The 16,573-nt window shown below is 42.4% G+C and overlaps 1 protein-coding gene across 1 annotated transcript in view; it reads right to left on the bottom strand.

The window, feature by feature from the left end:
• Window positions 1–16,573, bottom strand: part of DISC1 (DISC1 scaffold protein) — a 551,192-nt gene that overhangs the window by 399,446 nt on the left and 135,173 nt on the right. Inside the window, 1 exon segment of the mRNA XM_023728155.1 lies at window positions 15,995–16,230. Coding sequence (XP_023583923.1) covers window positions 15,995–16,230 — 236 coding nt within the window.

Consider the following 16,573-nt stretch of genomic DNA (forward strand, 5'->3'; position numbering starts at 1 on the left):
TAACCAATGTCATAAAACAATATGTGTACTGACTGTTTAATGAGAAAATATTTGCTCTGTAAACCTTCACCTAAAGTACAATAAAAAAAAAAAAAAGAATGTGCTGCAGAAAAAGCAGATCAGCAGTGGATGGGCCTGGAGCCAGCTACTACAGGAAGAGATGGAGGGTATGGGGTTCCAAGGAAGCTACTTGGGGTGAGACAACTATTCTACGTCTTCATTATGATAGTGGTTACGTGATTGTACATAACTACCAAGATTCATCAAACTTACACCTAAATTTGGTGAATTTCATTGTATGTGATTCCCCATTGCTGTCGAGTCGATTCCGACTCATAGCGACCCTATAGGACACAGTAAAACTGCCCCATAGGAGCAGCTGGTGGATTCGAACTGCAGATCTTTTGATTAGCAGCCGAGCTCTTAACCACTATGCCACCAGGGCCCCATGTATGTGATTAATGCCCTAATAAACAAGAAACCAAAACCAAACCAAACCACTTGCTGTTGAGTAGATTGCAACTCATGATGACCCCATGTGTGCAGAGTAGAACTGTCTATAGGTTTTCATAACTGTGACCTTTTGGAAGCAGACTGTTAGGCTTTTCTTCAGAGGTGCCTCTGGGTGGGTACAAACTACCGAACTTTTGGTTAGTTGCCCAGCGCTTAACCATTTGCACCACCCTGGGACTCCTTAATAAACAAAAGAGAGGGAAAATTTTGCTGCAGATTCTGAATACAAACCCAAATGAGAAATTCCAAATATGATTTGAGTAATGGAAGAGACATTGTTGGAAGAGACAAAGTGACTGTCTTGATAATAACAACATTCCATGGGATTCATAACTTCTGATGACTTTGTTCAAGAGTGAGTCCCATATCTTTAAATTACTCCTGATGTCCCACAATGGTTCAATCATGGACTGATGGCAGAGAGGACGAATCACTGCCTCCTGCCTCCTGCCTCAGAGAAAAGAGTCTGTTCCCCAGGTAGAGTAACCAGATGTGCTTCCTTCAGTTACTCAAGAAATAACCCTCCCTCATTGATGCTTCTCCCCAAGCAACCATCCCCTGGGGGCCTCAGGACATCATGGTACTCGGGAGAAAAATTACCCTACCCTCAAAGTGAACAAAGAATATTAGCTCACTGTGGGTTTTTCAATTTTTAATAGTACAATTAATTATAAGTGTTATTAAGATCCTGCATACTGGTGCTCAGATTCTAAGAATAACGGAAAATCTTTACTCCACATGGTAGCAGCTAGGCAACAGAAGAGAAGATTGTGCTTTTATTTGCTTCGACTAACAGATGGTTTCATTTTTCAACCCACCCAACTGGGAGACTGAAAGCTACTACAACAATAAATGTGCGTAGAACATCAGTGTTTTTGTCTATAGTGTTATGAATGGTGGCTATAAGAAAATTCTGTATTAAGAAGGTGACTTGTTCAAAATCTTACAGAAAGTTAATGCGGGTAATGATGGTATACTGGTAATTAAAATGATGCCTTCTCCCACTAAAAAGAAAGCTCCACAAGGGCAACAACCTTTGCCTAGAGAAGTACCTAACACATAGTACCAAAAAAACCAACCCGTTGCCATCGAGTCGATTCTGACTCATAGCAACTCTATAGGACAGAGCAGAACTGCCCTATAGGGTTTCCAAGGGATGCCTGGTGGATTCAAACTGCCAACCTTTTGGTTAGCAGCTGAATTCTTAACCACTATGCCACCAGTGTTTCCAAAACATAGTAGGCAATTAAAGTGTGTTTAACGAATGACGCTCACATTCTTGTCTTCTTTCTAAGAAACAGACAGGTGTGGAGAGAGTATCTTCACCTCTATTAGAAGCGTGCTCAAACAACAAAAATGATGAAAGGCTCTTTTTGTATCCCCACTTCCCGCTACTGCCCCAGCATGAGTGAGAATCAAAGGCAGTAACTGCTATTAAGTGCTAGGGTGGAGTTTTGTGTGAGTGAGGAAAGAGGTTAAAAACTCAGAGTTTACTCAATAAAAGCTTTCCTTTTTTTAAATCCCATCTCTTGGAAATCTTGTCCTCTTTGTTTTATCTCCTAGAATGTCTCCTTTCATGGACCGGCACGGGAAGGGAGGCCTATAGAGGACAGCTCATTCCTACTCTTTGGAATGGTAAGACCTAGAAGGCTGGAAATAAGGTATAAGCCTGGGCAAAGGGCACCCAGGAAGGCTACGCCTTGAGCTGGCCTCTAGCCAATGCGAAGTGAGTCCCACTGCTTATGTGCTGCCAGGAAGGGGGCCACTTTATAATATGTAAAGGATTGTGCTTGGGGCATCTTGCTATGCGTCCTCAAAAACTTTTCGCTGCACACTATTCACAATAGCCAAAAGGTGGAAAAACTTAAATGCTCGTCAACAGATGTATGAATAAACAAAATGTGATATATACACATAATGGAATACCATCCAGCCATAAAGAGAGATGAAGTCCTAACATATGCTACAACAGGGAAGAAGCTTGAAAACAAATGAAATAAGTCTATCGCAAAAGGATAAATATTGTATGATCCCATTGATAAGAAATGACAAAAATAGGCAAAAGTATAGAAACCAAAGTTTATCAGTGGTTACCAGGAATGGGAGCGGGGGAGAGGGGAAGCCATTGTTTAGGAAGCAGTGAGTTTTTGTTTATGGTGATGGAAAATTTGGCAACAATTATGAGTGATGGTTGCACAACACGATTAATGTAATTGATATCATTAAATTATACGCCTGAAAAATGTTGAATTGGCAGATGTTGTGTTATATATATTTTACAACAATAAAAATTTTAAAATCTATCACTACACTAGGCATTTACCATGGTTAAAGAGCCCCATGCCCCAGTCAAACAAGAACTAACCAGCATTTTACTTCGTTTCCCCAGGTTCTCTCACTTAGGAAAGTGTAACTCAAGAGTCTTAAAATAAACTTGAATCTGCACCCTCTCTGGTAATACTTTAATACCACCCTTAGATCTAGGTGAGAGGGATCCTTCCCTAGGCCCTCTACGTTAGAGGGCCCTGCTCTGATTCTCCTATCCCTTGGGGTGAAGAGTCCATAGAGTCAAAGTGCATGCTTACCCAGTACTGGTCTAGGTAGCCAAGACCTGAAGTAAATCCCAGAGAATCCTGAGTCCATGTCAGGGCCTGCCAGGGCCTCTTCTCAAGGGCCATCCTCCCAAACGTGGGCTCCACTGCAGTAGGCATACCTCTGGGCTCAAGCAGTGGTCAAGCAGTGGCTATTTTAAAGGGTATGTGCAGAGTTAGGACATGCAGGCTAGGTGGTCACGTGTGCATGTAAAACCCACGCTGGTACAAGACAGGTTCAAGGTTGGGGAGACAGGTGGGGGCCTCCATGTATCCTCTTGCTCCACAGTGTCAGGCAGGCCTGGATGGACTCATTTATGTTCATGTCCTAAAGAATCTACCTCTTGTCCTATATGCTCTTCTGCAGTTCATTAGCTGCCACTTAGCTGCTTTTTCAACCACCAGTACTCAGTCGTAACTACCCTTAACACCAGGCACTGTGAGGCAAGGCTGTGGCTGTCAGCATTAGAGTTATACCCAGGATGACAGATGTGCACCAGCCCCAAAGATAAGCCTTTGCAGAATGAACTCTGTTTCTACTTTTATCTGAATCTTGGTTCCCAAAGCATATTAATGACACTAAGAGAATTACACCACCACCATTACCCCCAATAACTTTCTGCAAGATTTTGAACAAGTCCCTTTCTTCTGGGACTCCATTTCCTCACCTGCAAAATGAAGTTGGACTAGATTATTTCTAAGAACCTTCTAGTTCTACTGTTCAAGATCCATTTACTAACATCATTTTATTTGTAGAGATTTAGAGAAGCTAAAAACACATAGGTTATGTAAGGTGCCAGATAACATTAGTAATAGAGACAGAAATATAGGACAGATCCCAGTCATTTTTACTAAGCAATGCTGCATTGTAAGCCCTCAGAACTGAATTCTGTAGGAAGTCTGCTGTCTCCTGACAGCTACCCATCCATCTTCCTGCTTGTGGATATGTAACCGTATGCCTAAGTCCCATTTTAGCAAAAATCCATGGGAGAGGAAGAATATCATTTCATCTCAAATACAGCCACTTTCTTCTTCTTTCCTTCCCCCACTCCCAGTTCCATCCCCCGAATTTCTTATTTAGTAAAAATAAGTTTAAGAATGAGAGGTTGTTACTGAAGCAAATAGAAAGAGCAAAATGACAGCTCTCCTAGAATAGACGCTATTCAGGTCTTGAATTAAAAAAGAAAACCACCTTTGACATTAACAGCCTTGCCAATTACTGCTCGGTCCGCTAACCTTCTGTTGGAGGGCACACAGACAAGAAAGTGACAGTGAAATCAGCTTTAGGAAATGCGGGATTTTATCTACTTGGCTTTCTTCCTTCCTTGGACCCTTCAATCCTCACAGCTGATAATATCACAAATCACCAGTGGGAGAGACATAAGGCACAGATTATTAGTTAAGCAACGGATAACAAAAATGCCGAGAGCTCCTTCAGATGATCTGATAAAGGTGACATACAGCGCAGACATTCATCAGAAGCAAGCCATCTTATGTGGATGCAAAAACTGCTCTATCTGGTTATATACAACAGTTACTCGGGAAAGGCAGTGTGGTGTAGTGGAAAGAGCCTTGTACCAAGAGGTGGAGCTCCGGCACCTCTGACACCTCTGGCAAATCACTCCATCTCTTCCAATCAATGGCAGGGTAGGGCCAGACAGTGATGCTGGGCACATTACAGGAACTCACAATAGTGCTTCCCAAGTAGTAGGTCTTTGGGGGATCTTAGAGGGAATAAAGTATATAAAGATTCTTTTAAAAATCATTCATACTAATATCATACCTGCATTGCAGTAGGAAAATATTTTAGCATAATCTGACACAAATCAGGCACACACATTTTTAACTAACGTGAAGTAAATGCCTTTGATGTTTTCCTCTCCAGCCCAGGCAAAAGAGATTAAACAAAAGAAGCAAAGCACACCCGGCCAGGGAAATACTTAAACTTTTAACCCTTTCATTCTTTCTCTGGATACGAATCACATTACTGACTTACATCCTTACCCGATCTTTCGCTGAATTTCTGGGATCACATGTCTGAAATGTAACTACACTCTGTTACTCGTGTGTATTTTTAGTAAAGCCCAACTTCTTCAACTAACTTAGCAAACCAGAATAAGAGGTCATATTTTATAAAATCATGAATTCTTTTTTAATAAAATGCATCTATGTACTTGGTATAAATACTCCTAAAAAGGATGGAAAAAAGAAAGAGAGCACACACACACGGGTTTCTGATCTCTCCTTGAAAAAGACCTTGTGTGACAGGAGGCTGATGTCCAGATACAGAGCAGAGGAAAGGAGTCCTCAAACTGAATTTACTGGATTTGCTGAATTTTCCAAATTTGCCAATACAAGTAAGGCAGCATACACACACACACCCTTGCCCCATGTCGTCTCCTGCCGATTCCCATTCCCACTGGGAGACTGCCTGACATTACAGTCACAGTTTTCAACTAACTCACAACTTTATTTTTAACTGATTATCTTGGTATTTGCCTTGTCCAAATACACCAAGTGTTAATTCAACCAGATCTTTCTCATTGCCTCCCAAACTGTCTTATTCCAAACTGAAACTAGAGTAACTCATGTGCCAAAAACATTTTGACTTACAGACATTTTGCCTGTAAGACAGCTTGGTTATTTAATAAAGAAGAAATGGGAGCAGGAGTCAAAAATATGAAGGGCCTTATGTTCATGTAACTACTTTCCTTTCTACCCCTTCCTTTTTACAAACAATACACGTGCAGTATGCAGTGATACCTTTTTACATCCCGTAGCAAATTACTGGCCTCTTATTTTTTGAAGACTGATAACCAAGTTGGCTTTATATTTTCAACTACTCTCATAACCCAAATACTTTTGAGCAATCAAACAAAATTTCAGTAGTTGAGTTCTATAGCTTTTCTCCACAAAACTCCTGCAAGTTCAATCCTTGAGACATTACAATTTCATCCAAGGGGAAAATGATACTGCATCCAGGTTTATTCTGTAAAGTGATCCAAAGGCAACTTCAGATTTACACTCAATCACTGCCGCCCAAATCCTGATAATGTAATAAATAATGTCCAATCTCCCTCTCGAGTTTTTAAAGAAATACCTTTGACTGCTTCCATTTCTATTTAATATTAATTTTTTAAACATACGTTATTTGTCCTCAATTTCCAAACATGTATACTTTCCATAACTATGAAGTTTGGTGGGAAAGGTTACTTTTCCTTTGGATTTATTCTGCTTTTCTGAATCCTCTATAATGATTTGCCATCTAGTTAAGAGCAAGCATATGCAAAGCTAAAGTCTGCAGAAGCAATTTTAACTTTGCATTTCTCTCAAGCTTCTTTCAAATCTGTTGACAAAGCAACAGATCAGACTGATTCCTGAAACTGGGGAATATAAAGAATTTAGTTTCCTAAAATTTTTCAGTGGGTAAATTAAAAATTTACACACTTTATTGGCAAAGGAATACAAAAATAGACCATTGATAAACAAAATGAATGAAAAGCTAAAAAAATCCAGCTGACTAAACAAGTAACATTCTGAATAAGGAATTCAAACACCAGTAACAACATGACTCAGAAAGGAAGCCGAGGAAATTTGCCAAGATGAAAGTACAGGGTAGTAATTATAGTGGCAGCCAAGATGAACATTTAAAAAAAAGACTCCCACATTTAAGGCATAGGGCGCCTGCAAGCATGTAAAGGTAATCTAGAGGTACTGTCCAGTTCAGGTCATCTCAGAAGCCTAGAAATCAGCAGCAAAAAAAAAAAAAGTTGTCGACTCATGGTGACCCCATGTGTGTCAGAGCAGAACTGTGCTCCATATGGTTTTTCAATGGCTGATTTTTAAGAAGTAGATTGCCAGCTCTTTCTTCGAAGGCACCTCTCGGTGAACTCACTAATGGAAAATAAAATTGAAACTGACCAGAAGACAGACTTTTAAACTAGGCCACATTCATTCATAAATGCCCAGAGTTGACCTGCAGCCCACATTATTAGGAGAACTAGCTGCTGCCATCATTTTAAGATAACTATCATCCATCTGGAAACCCTGGTGGCATAGCGGTTAAGTGCTCAGCTGCTAACCAAAACGTCAGCAGTTTGAATCCATCAGGCGTGCCTTGGAAACTCTATGGGGCAGTTCTACTCTGTCCTATAAAGGTCACTATGAGTCAGAATCGACTCGATGGCAAGGGGTTTGGTTTTTTGGGTATTATCCATTTTTGAGAATGCATGAGGCTCTAGTTGGAAAATAACTAATCTGATACCTAAGTTATATAAGAAGAATGGACAAATTACAAGCCTTCAGAGAAGAGCTACCAAATAATAATAATGACCTATGTAGAAAATTCCTTGAAGAAAACAAGCACAGAGTTCATAAAAACGAGCATACAATATTTAAAACATATACTCACTTTTTTCATCCTCCCTTGTCCTGTTTCTTGAAAAATTCATAGTAAATTTTATTCTAAAACAAAGTAAAGTCCTTCTTTTTTATCGTCTGTAAGTAGGATAGGAAACCTCCCTTGAGTTTCTCAAATTTACTCAATGAAAAACAGAAGTCAGGGTCCTATTTTCTTGAGGACTGTATTAGTTTCCTGCGGCTACCGTGCAAATCACCACAAACTTGGTAACTTCAAATGACAGAAATTTATTTTCTGACAGGTCTGGATGCCAGAAGTCCAAAATCAAAGTGTTGGCACGGTTGGGCTCCCTCCAGAGGCTCCATGCAGAGTCCATTCCTTGTCTCTTCCAGCTTCTTGTGGTTGCTGGCATTCCTGGGTTTGTGGCCACATTGTTCCAATCTCTGCCTTTATCTCCACATCACCACCTCCTCTTTTGTGTGTATCTCTCAAAACTCCCTCTGCCTCTCTCTTAAAACACATCTGATTGCATTTCAGACCCACCCAGATAAGCCCCTCCTGTCAAGATTCTTAATCACCTCTTTTGCCACATATGTTAATATTCACAAGTTCTGAGGATTAGGATATGGACATATCTTTTTGGGAGACACCATTAAGCCCACTAGAGCTCTCCCCCTGGCCTCCTCAAAATTATGCCCCTCTGTGCACAAAACACCTTCACCCCACCCCAACATCCTCAAAAGTCTCAACCCATTATAGTATCAACTCTAAGTCTAAAATCTCATCTAAATCTTATCAGCATAAAAGTACTAAATCTCATCATGTAAATCAGATATGTATGAGACGCTAAGCATGACCCACCCTAGGGGAAAATTTCTTCCATCTGTGAACATGTGAAACTCGAAAACAAGTTATTTGCTTTCAAAATACAATAGCAGAACAGTCACGGGATAACAGTTACAGACAGATCAGAGCCTACTCAATGGACTTTTCAGTGAAACTTATTTTTGGTTATTAGGAACAGAATTGTTGCTTTTTAAAGCTGTTTATTTTAACTTATTTTATAAAATCCAAAGTGCAAAGCATTTCAGAACTGGAAGGGACTTTCAACATCATCTAGTTTAACCCCTCATTTTATATTTGAGTAACAGCAGTTCGTCTAGTACTGGTGCCAGGCCTTGCTCTCTTTAGCTTCTATTCCTCCTACAAGGCAAAATTTCTTTCTTTAAAACTGCTGACAGACCTCTCTAATTTGAACCAACTGCCTGCTTGCTCTTCCCCTTTCTACCTAGTGCTGCAGTGGTTAGGAGCTACGGCTGCTAATCAAAAGGTCAGCAAGCAGTTTGCATCTACCAGCCGCTCCTTGGAAACCCTATGGGGTCCCTATGAATCGGAATTGACTAGATGGCAACAGGTTTTTTTTTGTTTCTGTTTTCGTTTTTTTGTTTTTGCTCTGATAAAGGAGCCCTGGTGGTACAGTAGTTAAGCGCTCAGCTGCTAACCCGCTAGCAGCTCCGCAGGAGAATGATGTAGCAGTCTGCTTCCATAAAGATTACAGCCTTGGAAACCCTATGCGGCAGTTCTACTCTGTCCTTTAGGGTCCTACAGGGTTGCTATGAGTGGGAATCAACTCAATGGCAGCGGGTTGCTCTGATAACCTCCCCTGCTCAAGTCATACCAGGTAGTCTGCGTTGCACAGAGATAAACACAGCTTGACTGGAATAATACTCAGTGTCTTTTTCTTGGATCCATGCCATCCCATGTTCTGCCTGGTTAGACTTCTTTTCATTGCTTGGCGAGGCATTCAATGCCAAGCCCTGGTCTCTCCCAGGCCCGTCAGTGTTAACCATCTCTAATCTCCCTTATCAAGAATTGGCAAAAGATGTTAGGACACTCACTACTGTAAGAATTTGGACCTTCAGCAGCCTCATTTGAAAAATGGGCATAAAACTAGTTGCCTTGTCTACCGCATAGAATTACTGTGAGCAAAAATGAGCATTCTGTAAACACTTGTTAGCTGCCATTGAGTCGACTCCAACTCACGGTGACCATATGCACAACAGAAAGAAAAGCTGCCAGATCCTGTGCCATCCTCAAACAACTGTCAGCATGTGTGAGTCCATCACGGCGGCTATTGCACGGATTCATCCTACCAAGGGTCTCCCATGCCTTTGCTGGTCCTCTACTTCACCAAACATGATGTCCTCCTCCAGCAATTGATCCTTCCTGATGACATGTCCAAAGCAAGAAGGTCTGACAACGTTCTGTTGTCTGGAAGCTCCACTGAAACCTGTCCACCATGGGTGACCCTGCTGGTATTTGAAGCACCACTGAACGTATCTTCCAGCATCACAGCAACACACAAGCCACCACAAGACAAACTGACAGATGGCTGGTCATTGTAAACAATTCAAAAACCAAACCCACTGCCATCAAGTCAATTTCGACTCACAGTGACCCTGAAGGTCAGAGTAGAACTGCCCCATAGGGTTTCCAAGGCTGTAAATCTTTACAAAAGCATACTGCCACATCTTTCTCCCACAGAGGGGCTGTGAATCACCGACCTTTCAGTTAGCAGCCGAGCGCTTGAACTACTATGCCACCAGGGCTCCTCTGTAAACAATAGTGGTATTAAAATTAATATATCATTATTATTACGAATCTAAATATGAGAATTGAGGAGGCACTTTACAGAGGGCTACCAATGTAACCCCACTCCAAGGACTCAGTGGTCTCACGTTTCTCATACACTAACTCTCTCACTGCATTAACTTTCTGGGCAAATATTTATCTGCCTTGTGACTTCCTGGCAAAAGCAAAGTGTCTGCTTTAAAAAGCGAAAGGACAGAAATCTCAGGCAGCAGTTTTTGCAACACAAAGCTCCCTTCTTCCTCCAGATGATTTCTAAGGCTCTTAGTCCCATAAAGCCATTGTTTTCGACAAACCAACCAGGTGAAAGGCAAAGACACGGCAGAGAGAGAAACAAAGACCAGAAGTGGAGATTAAAGCACAATAACCAAAAAATGGAGAAGCAGCTTGGAGACTACTCAGAGACGGTTCTCCTGAAGGCTCTGCACCACCCCACTTTGGCACCTCAAGTCTGCCCAGCTCACATAGTCACCGGTGCATTAACAGGTCTCACCCACAGCTGCCTCCAAGCAAACGCCCCAATCTGTCCTGCTCCTTCCCCAGCAGGGTCTTGCTTTTAATTCAGGCCCAGCTCTTTCACGGTCTCCTTGCTCTAATAAGATATGTATCTAGGCAAAAGGTGGGACTATTGATTTTTTTCCAGTCGATTGTGAGCTGCTGAATTTCATTATTTCAAATCTCTCTTGAAAGGAGCCCTGACATCAGCCTAGACTGCTCAGCCTGGCCTACAGCTGCCACCCCTCCACCCACCATGGGGTGCGGGGGGGCTCCCAGAGCCTCCCATGATGGCCCAGCCAGCTCGCTGCGTCCAGGGGTTGAGTTCGTTTCACAGATTGTGCCAATGGTTTGTAAAAAGATGTGACATATTTCTTCCAAATACACAACCAGGGACAACTCATCTATGAGCTGCCAGAGTACATTTCACACGATGCATGAAAAATCCCAGGAGTTGACGAATGAAGAACTCACCACAGGCCAATGCGAGCCAGCCAGGCATCTCTAAATGACAAAATGCCTTGGAGGCTGAGCTCCTGGCACTGGAGAGAGGAGCTGCAAATCACCGCCAAAGAAATACACCTCACGCTCCACATGCAGGGACACGACCCACAGCTAACCTCAGAACTGCGCCCTTCCCCTAATCCCTCCTCCTCCCCACCCTCCTACTCCCGAACCCCACCTCGGCACCCCAATACCATTGGGAAAGAGGCAGCAGAGGAGGCATGGAATGGAAGTGGGAGAGACTAGCTTAATGTGGGAAGAGACTCCTGCTCATAGAATAGGCCCTGGCCATCAAAGGGAGAACTTGCAAAACAAAACAATGAGTTCATTTTAAGGTAGAGGAGTTGTAGTTCCTGGGAGGAGGGAAATTAAAATGAACGTATGTTGTAACTAACTCTGTCCTTTCTCACAACTCCTGCTCTGTCAGCTACCATACTGTTGAGTATCTGATTCCTCTCCCCTCCGTTCACAAAAGTCCCAAACCTGTGGTCGTAAAGTCAATTCTGACTCATGGCAACCCCATGTGTTACAGAGTAGACCTGCAGGGTTTTCTTGGCTGTCATCTTTACAGAAGCAGATCACCAGGCCTTTCTTCTGTGGTTAGTAGCTGAGAGCAAACCATTTGTGCCACATAGGGACCTTCCTGATTCCCCAGGTGTTTAGAAAAACGTTCTTCTTTTGTTTGTCAGAATAAAACCATGCTTGTTGACTCTAATCACAAGACAACAATGATGTCTCTGAGAAGGCAGCACTTCATCCCATCTTGCCAAGCTACTCGATCCAAAGCACAGATATTGGAAAATTCAAATGCTGCTTTGCTTTCTATTTTAATGCCCAAATAAAAATCAACTGGGTCTCCTCATCCCAGCATCCTTCCTCCTACTACTACCCTTCTCTAACAACAGCCAGAGGACTCCCAACACGCCCCGGTCAGAATCGAAGGCCTCTGAGCAAGTGCACAAGTCTCCACCAGGCACACGTTCACCCAGGGAAAGAAGCATGTCTTTTCCTTTGAACTTGCACATTCCTGAGCTAAGTTCATCTGAATCAGCTTCTCCCAGACACAGCCTGAGTTTATAGCTGGCCTCTATGAGGACCTTCGTGGATGACGATAATAACAGCTACGATGTTGAGTCATCTGTTTCTCCAGGTTTTTATAACAATATGAGTCTCTGCAACCTCTCTTCATAAGACTCCATGATTTTTCTATTTCACAATTTGTCTAGGTTTCTCTGTCTGGTCTAAGAAGAGACTATTCTCATAAACAACAAAGGCAGCTATTGATGTTTATAAGATGGGCTCTTTACCTAGAGAATATAGCCCCCAAGTCAGCATTTTCTAAAAGACAGCCAAAACTCCATAGCAGAAATTAAGCTAATGGGATCATCCACAGTTTGTTACAAATATTGGACCAAACAATCTCTCTGATCTGTTGAGCCCTAAGGCTCAGGCTTCATCAGGCTTCTTTCCAACAGCCGTTCCTGGGAGTCCATGCTGCAGCCTGTTAGCTTGGATATGGTGTGTCATCCTCCCCAGATGGAAAGCCCACTCCATGATGCACCACTCAGTAAATGAGGTCAATGCCAAGAGGGAGACTCACCCAGAGTACTGAAATGTGTCAAGGTGGTCACCCTCGATCATCTGCCCCACCAGCACCAGCTCCGCCCAGTGCAGGCAGCACTCTGCTCTTGATGAGCATCCCAAGCTGAACACACTGCACAGCACCCTCACCACAGGAAGAAAGCGCATTTATCAACCAGTCACTCGGCTGCCCACGTGTCTTTTATCTTTGAACCACCCTTGTATTTTCCCTCTTACTCTCCTGTGCGCCTCTTAGTCCTGGCATTCCTACAGTTTCCTCCTACACAAAGCCCACGTGGTTTGTGAAAGTTGTTGATAGTTCCAGATTTTCTACAGGCACCTCAGCACAAAGAAAAGCGAAACACTGCGCCTGTCCTGAACTTGGAAATCTCAGGTGAAACGTGGATTTGGGGGTGATGCGTCCTCCCCAGAAGAGCCCAAGACAGCAGTGCACCCTATTCAAAGGCCACCCTCACATCCAGTCTCTCCAATGGCGCCATAAAATCAGATCACCACGCCTTGGAAGTCTTTCAAGATTCCATCCATTTGGTTAAAGCACTAGATTACTGAGCAAACATCACACACGTATTACCTCTTTGAGTCCTCATGTTGATTAAAAGGCAAGTGAGAATACATGGGCAGAGTAACAGACTACAAATAAGAACTGAGTTCTAGGCCTGTCTCTATCAGCTCATCAGAATTTAGACTCTTAAGATAAATATCTTCTTCAGGCCTTGGGAAGGAAACCATCCTTTTACAGGTTCAGACCCAAAGACAACTATAGATGTACACAGATGGACTCTTCACTAGCTGCATCACCAGGGAAACTTTACAGGTTTTTTGTTTCCTCAACTGTAAAGTGAGAATAACAAGAGCAGTCTTCCCTACCACACATCATTGTGTGAATCATATGAGTTAATGCATAAGAAAACGCTCTATAATTTATACATCTCTTCAGTCAAAGATTAGACAGCCCCATAAAACAAAACAAGACTAATGGGGCACAACAGCCCAGAGACAAGGACTAAAAGGTAGGAGGGGGCAGGAAAGCTGGTAATAGGGAACCCAAGGTCGAGAAGGAAGAGTGTTAACATGTCGTGGGGTTGTTAACAAATGTCATAAAACAATATGTGTACTAACTGTTTAATGAGAAACTACTTGTTCTGTAAACCTTCATCTAAAGTACAATTTAAAAAGAAATTTTATACATCTCCGTACAAATACCAGCATGAATATTTTCCATTAGTTCCACTCAAATGTATGGCAGCTTTGTAGAGTACTGCAGTGGATTCTAAGTTAGACATGCCCAAGGTTTTTCCCTCAAAGAGCCATCAGCACATGGGCGAGATGGGAGGATCGTAACACACCTCTCCACTGTTAAAAGGAGAAACAAATACAGCACATTTGGATGGTGGAACCAAAACAAGTTCATTTTAAGTTGCATATGCAAATATGCACATTTGAAAATATAAAAATGAGCATCTGTGTATGTGTATATATGTTGAGGCTGAAAGAATGATTTCCACAGAACAAGGAACGCAGGAGTAGGAGAGATCCTTACAGGCAGAGGTGATAGATGAAGGGCAGGTATAAAGGTGGGGGAGGGAAGCACAAGGCACAGTCAAGGACCAATGTGAAAAATTCCATTTTGCTGTATTTTAGCAACAATCTAAACCTCTTTGCCTTCCCCATGTGAATGAGCTATGGGGTTAGATTTCTGCAGGGTAATGTTAGGGTTGGAAGGGGAATGGGAGGAGATCCTAAGTAGCTCCCTAGAAGAGCATTTGTGGCTTGCTTTTATAGGCTGGCTAGCATGTGATGCAGGTCTGAGACAGGACAGTCACTAACTAAATAGTCCAAGATGCATTTGGGCAGGCAGTTTGAAGGCTTATCACAGAAGGTCTTCAGGAGACTGAATTCCCATAATAAAAATGGCAAGCAGTTATATAGTGCTTACTACAGTCCAGACCCTGTTACAAGAGTTTTATATGTATAAACTCATTTAATCTCTGTAACAGCCCTATAAGGTAGGTATTATTATAAGTACCCCTCCACCCAAATCAGCTAATAAGCAGTTCAGTTAGGATTCAATTGCAGACAATCAAATGCCGGAGTCCATGTTCTCAGCCACCGTTGTTGTTTTTGTAAGTTGCCATCGAGTCAGCTCCAACTCATGGTGACCTTATGTATAACAGCACAAAACGCCGCCCAGTCCTGCACCATCTTCATGATTATTGGTATGTTCAAGTCCACTGTTGTGGCTGTCGTATCAATCCATCTCACTGAGGTATCAGCCACTACAAGTCGTGGATTTTATTAAACACCTTCTTCAGCATCATCACTGAGCAGAGCACAAATCCCTCTTTGCTCCACACTCATAGCCCTTGCAGCCCTTACAACCAATCTATATATTCTTTCAGGTATTACTCACTTTTTTGTCCAACACATGTAAGCATGTGCTCTGTCTGTCCCTCAAATGAGATTATGAGCACCTTCAGGGCAAGAACTAGAAGTACATCTTCTGGATACTCCACAACAGAGAACATGAGGAACATTCTTGCTCCACAGCAGAGTGGATAAAAAACTAGGCTTCAGAATTAATCAACATGAGTTTAAGTATCAGTTTTGCCTCTTATCTAATTGGGACTTTGGGCAAATTGTTAACCTCCTTAAGCTTTATTTTCTTCATCTGTAAAATGGATATAACAATAACAAGCAAACATAAATAAAACAAAATTAATTTAAAAATAATAAAATGAATATAATAATAGAAGCAACTCATAAAGTAAAGCTTAGCACAGTGCCTGACATATAATAAATATTAGCTATTACTAATAATAATTCATTCTTCAGATGGAAACATTGTCATCAATTTGGACACCCTCTCTTAAGGGCTCACCCTCTCCCTTGCTGAGAGGTATAGTTCATCTTTCTCCAGACAATCGTTCTCAGCAAAGGTTGGAATCAGAATCTCTAGCCCATTGGTCTCCAAAAGTTCTCACAAGAAGAGTGGCTACCCTTAGGCTATTTGGAAACGGGGAGGGGCGCATATTTCAATGAGGAGGAGTACTGGCATTTTGCTGCTGAGGTGACCAGGATGTGAAATATTTTGCAATGCTCAGGACTGACCCATACAATGAAGACTTTTCCCGCCCAAAATACCAGTAGTGTCTCCACTGGAAAATATAGCACTGCTTGGGAAATATCTGTGTATGAGGGACCAAAAACAAAATCAGTCCAATAAACTTATAAAAAAAAAAAAGGTAAAGCGATCCAAACTCAGTTAGGAAGTCAAAAATACCTCCTTATGGCTTCTGGTGGCTCCACAAGGAGAAGAACCTGATTGGCCGAGGCCAGGGTGTCATCCAGGGCCCGGCCCATCTCCCGCAGCTCGCCCAGGGGCAGTGTGCCCGCCAGCACAGCCAGTTCACAGCCCGGCCACCGTAGCAGCTGCTCCTGTTCATCTATCTCCCTCCTCAGTTGTTCATCTTTTGCTTCCAGCACAGACATTCTTGCTTGGAGAGCTTCAATTTCTTTCTGTAGAGAGTAGGAAGTCCAGATTTTATAAACGAACCTCCTAGCGGCACAGTGCTCAGCTGACATCAACGCATGTGAGTCAGCCATAGGTACCAGAACTGTGAGGCTCCCTTCTGAGGCAGGCAGGTGTTTGGAGGTTAGCAGAACTGGAAAAATCATGCCGGCTTTATATTTCCCATTAGTTGGCATAAGGAAAAACATTCCCTCCCACACATTAAATAACTATGGGAGGAGCCAAAAATTTGACTTTGAATACCCCAGCAAATGTATAAATGACTTACTTCATGTTAGGTGGAAGAGCTAGGTATAGGACAACAGCATCTTGCACTTCAGATACTATCTA

Source organism: Trichechus manatus, unplaced genomic scaffold (genome assembly GCF_000243295.1).
Source record: "Trichechus manatus latirostris isolate Lorelei unplaced genomic scaffold, TriManLat1.0 scaffold00021, whole genome shotgun sequence".
Taxonomy (NCBI): domain Eukaryota; kingdom Metazoa; phylum Chordata; class Mammalia; order Sirenia; family Trichechidae; genus Trichechus; species Trichechus manatus.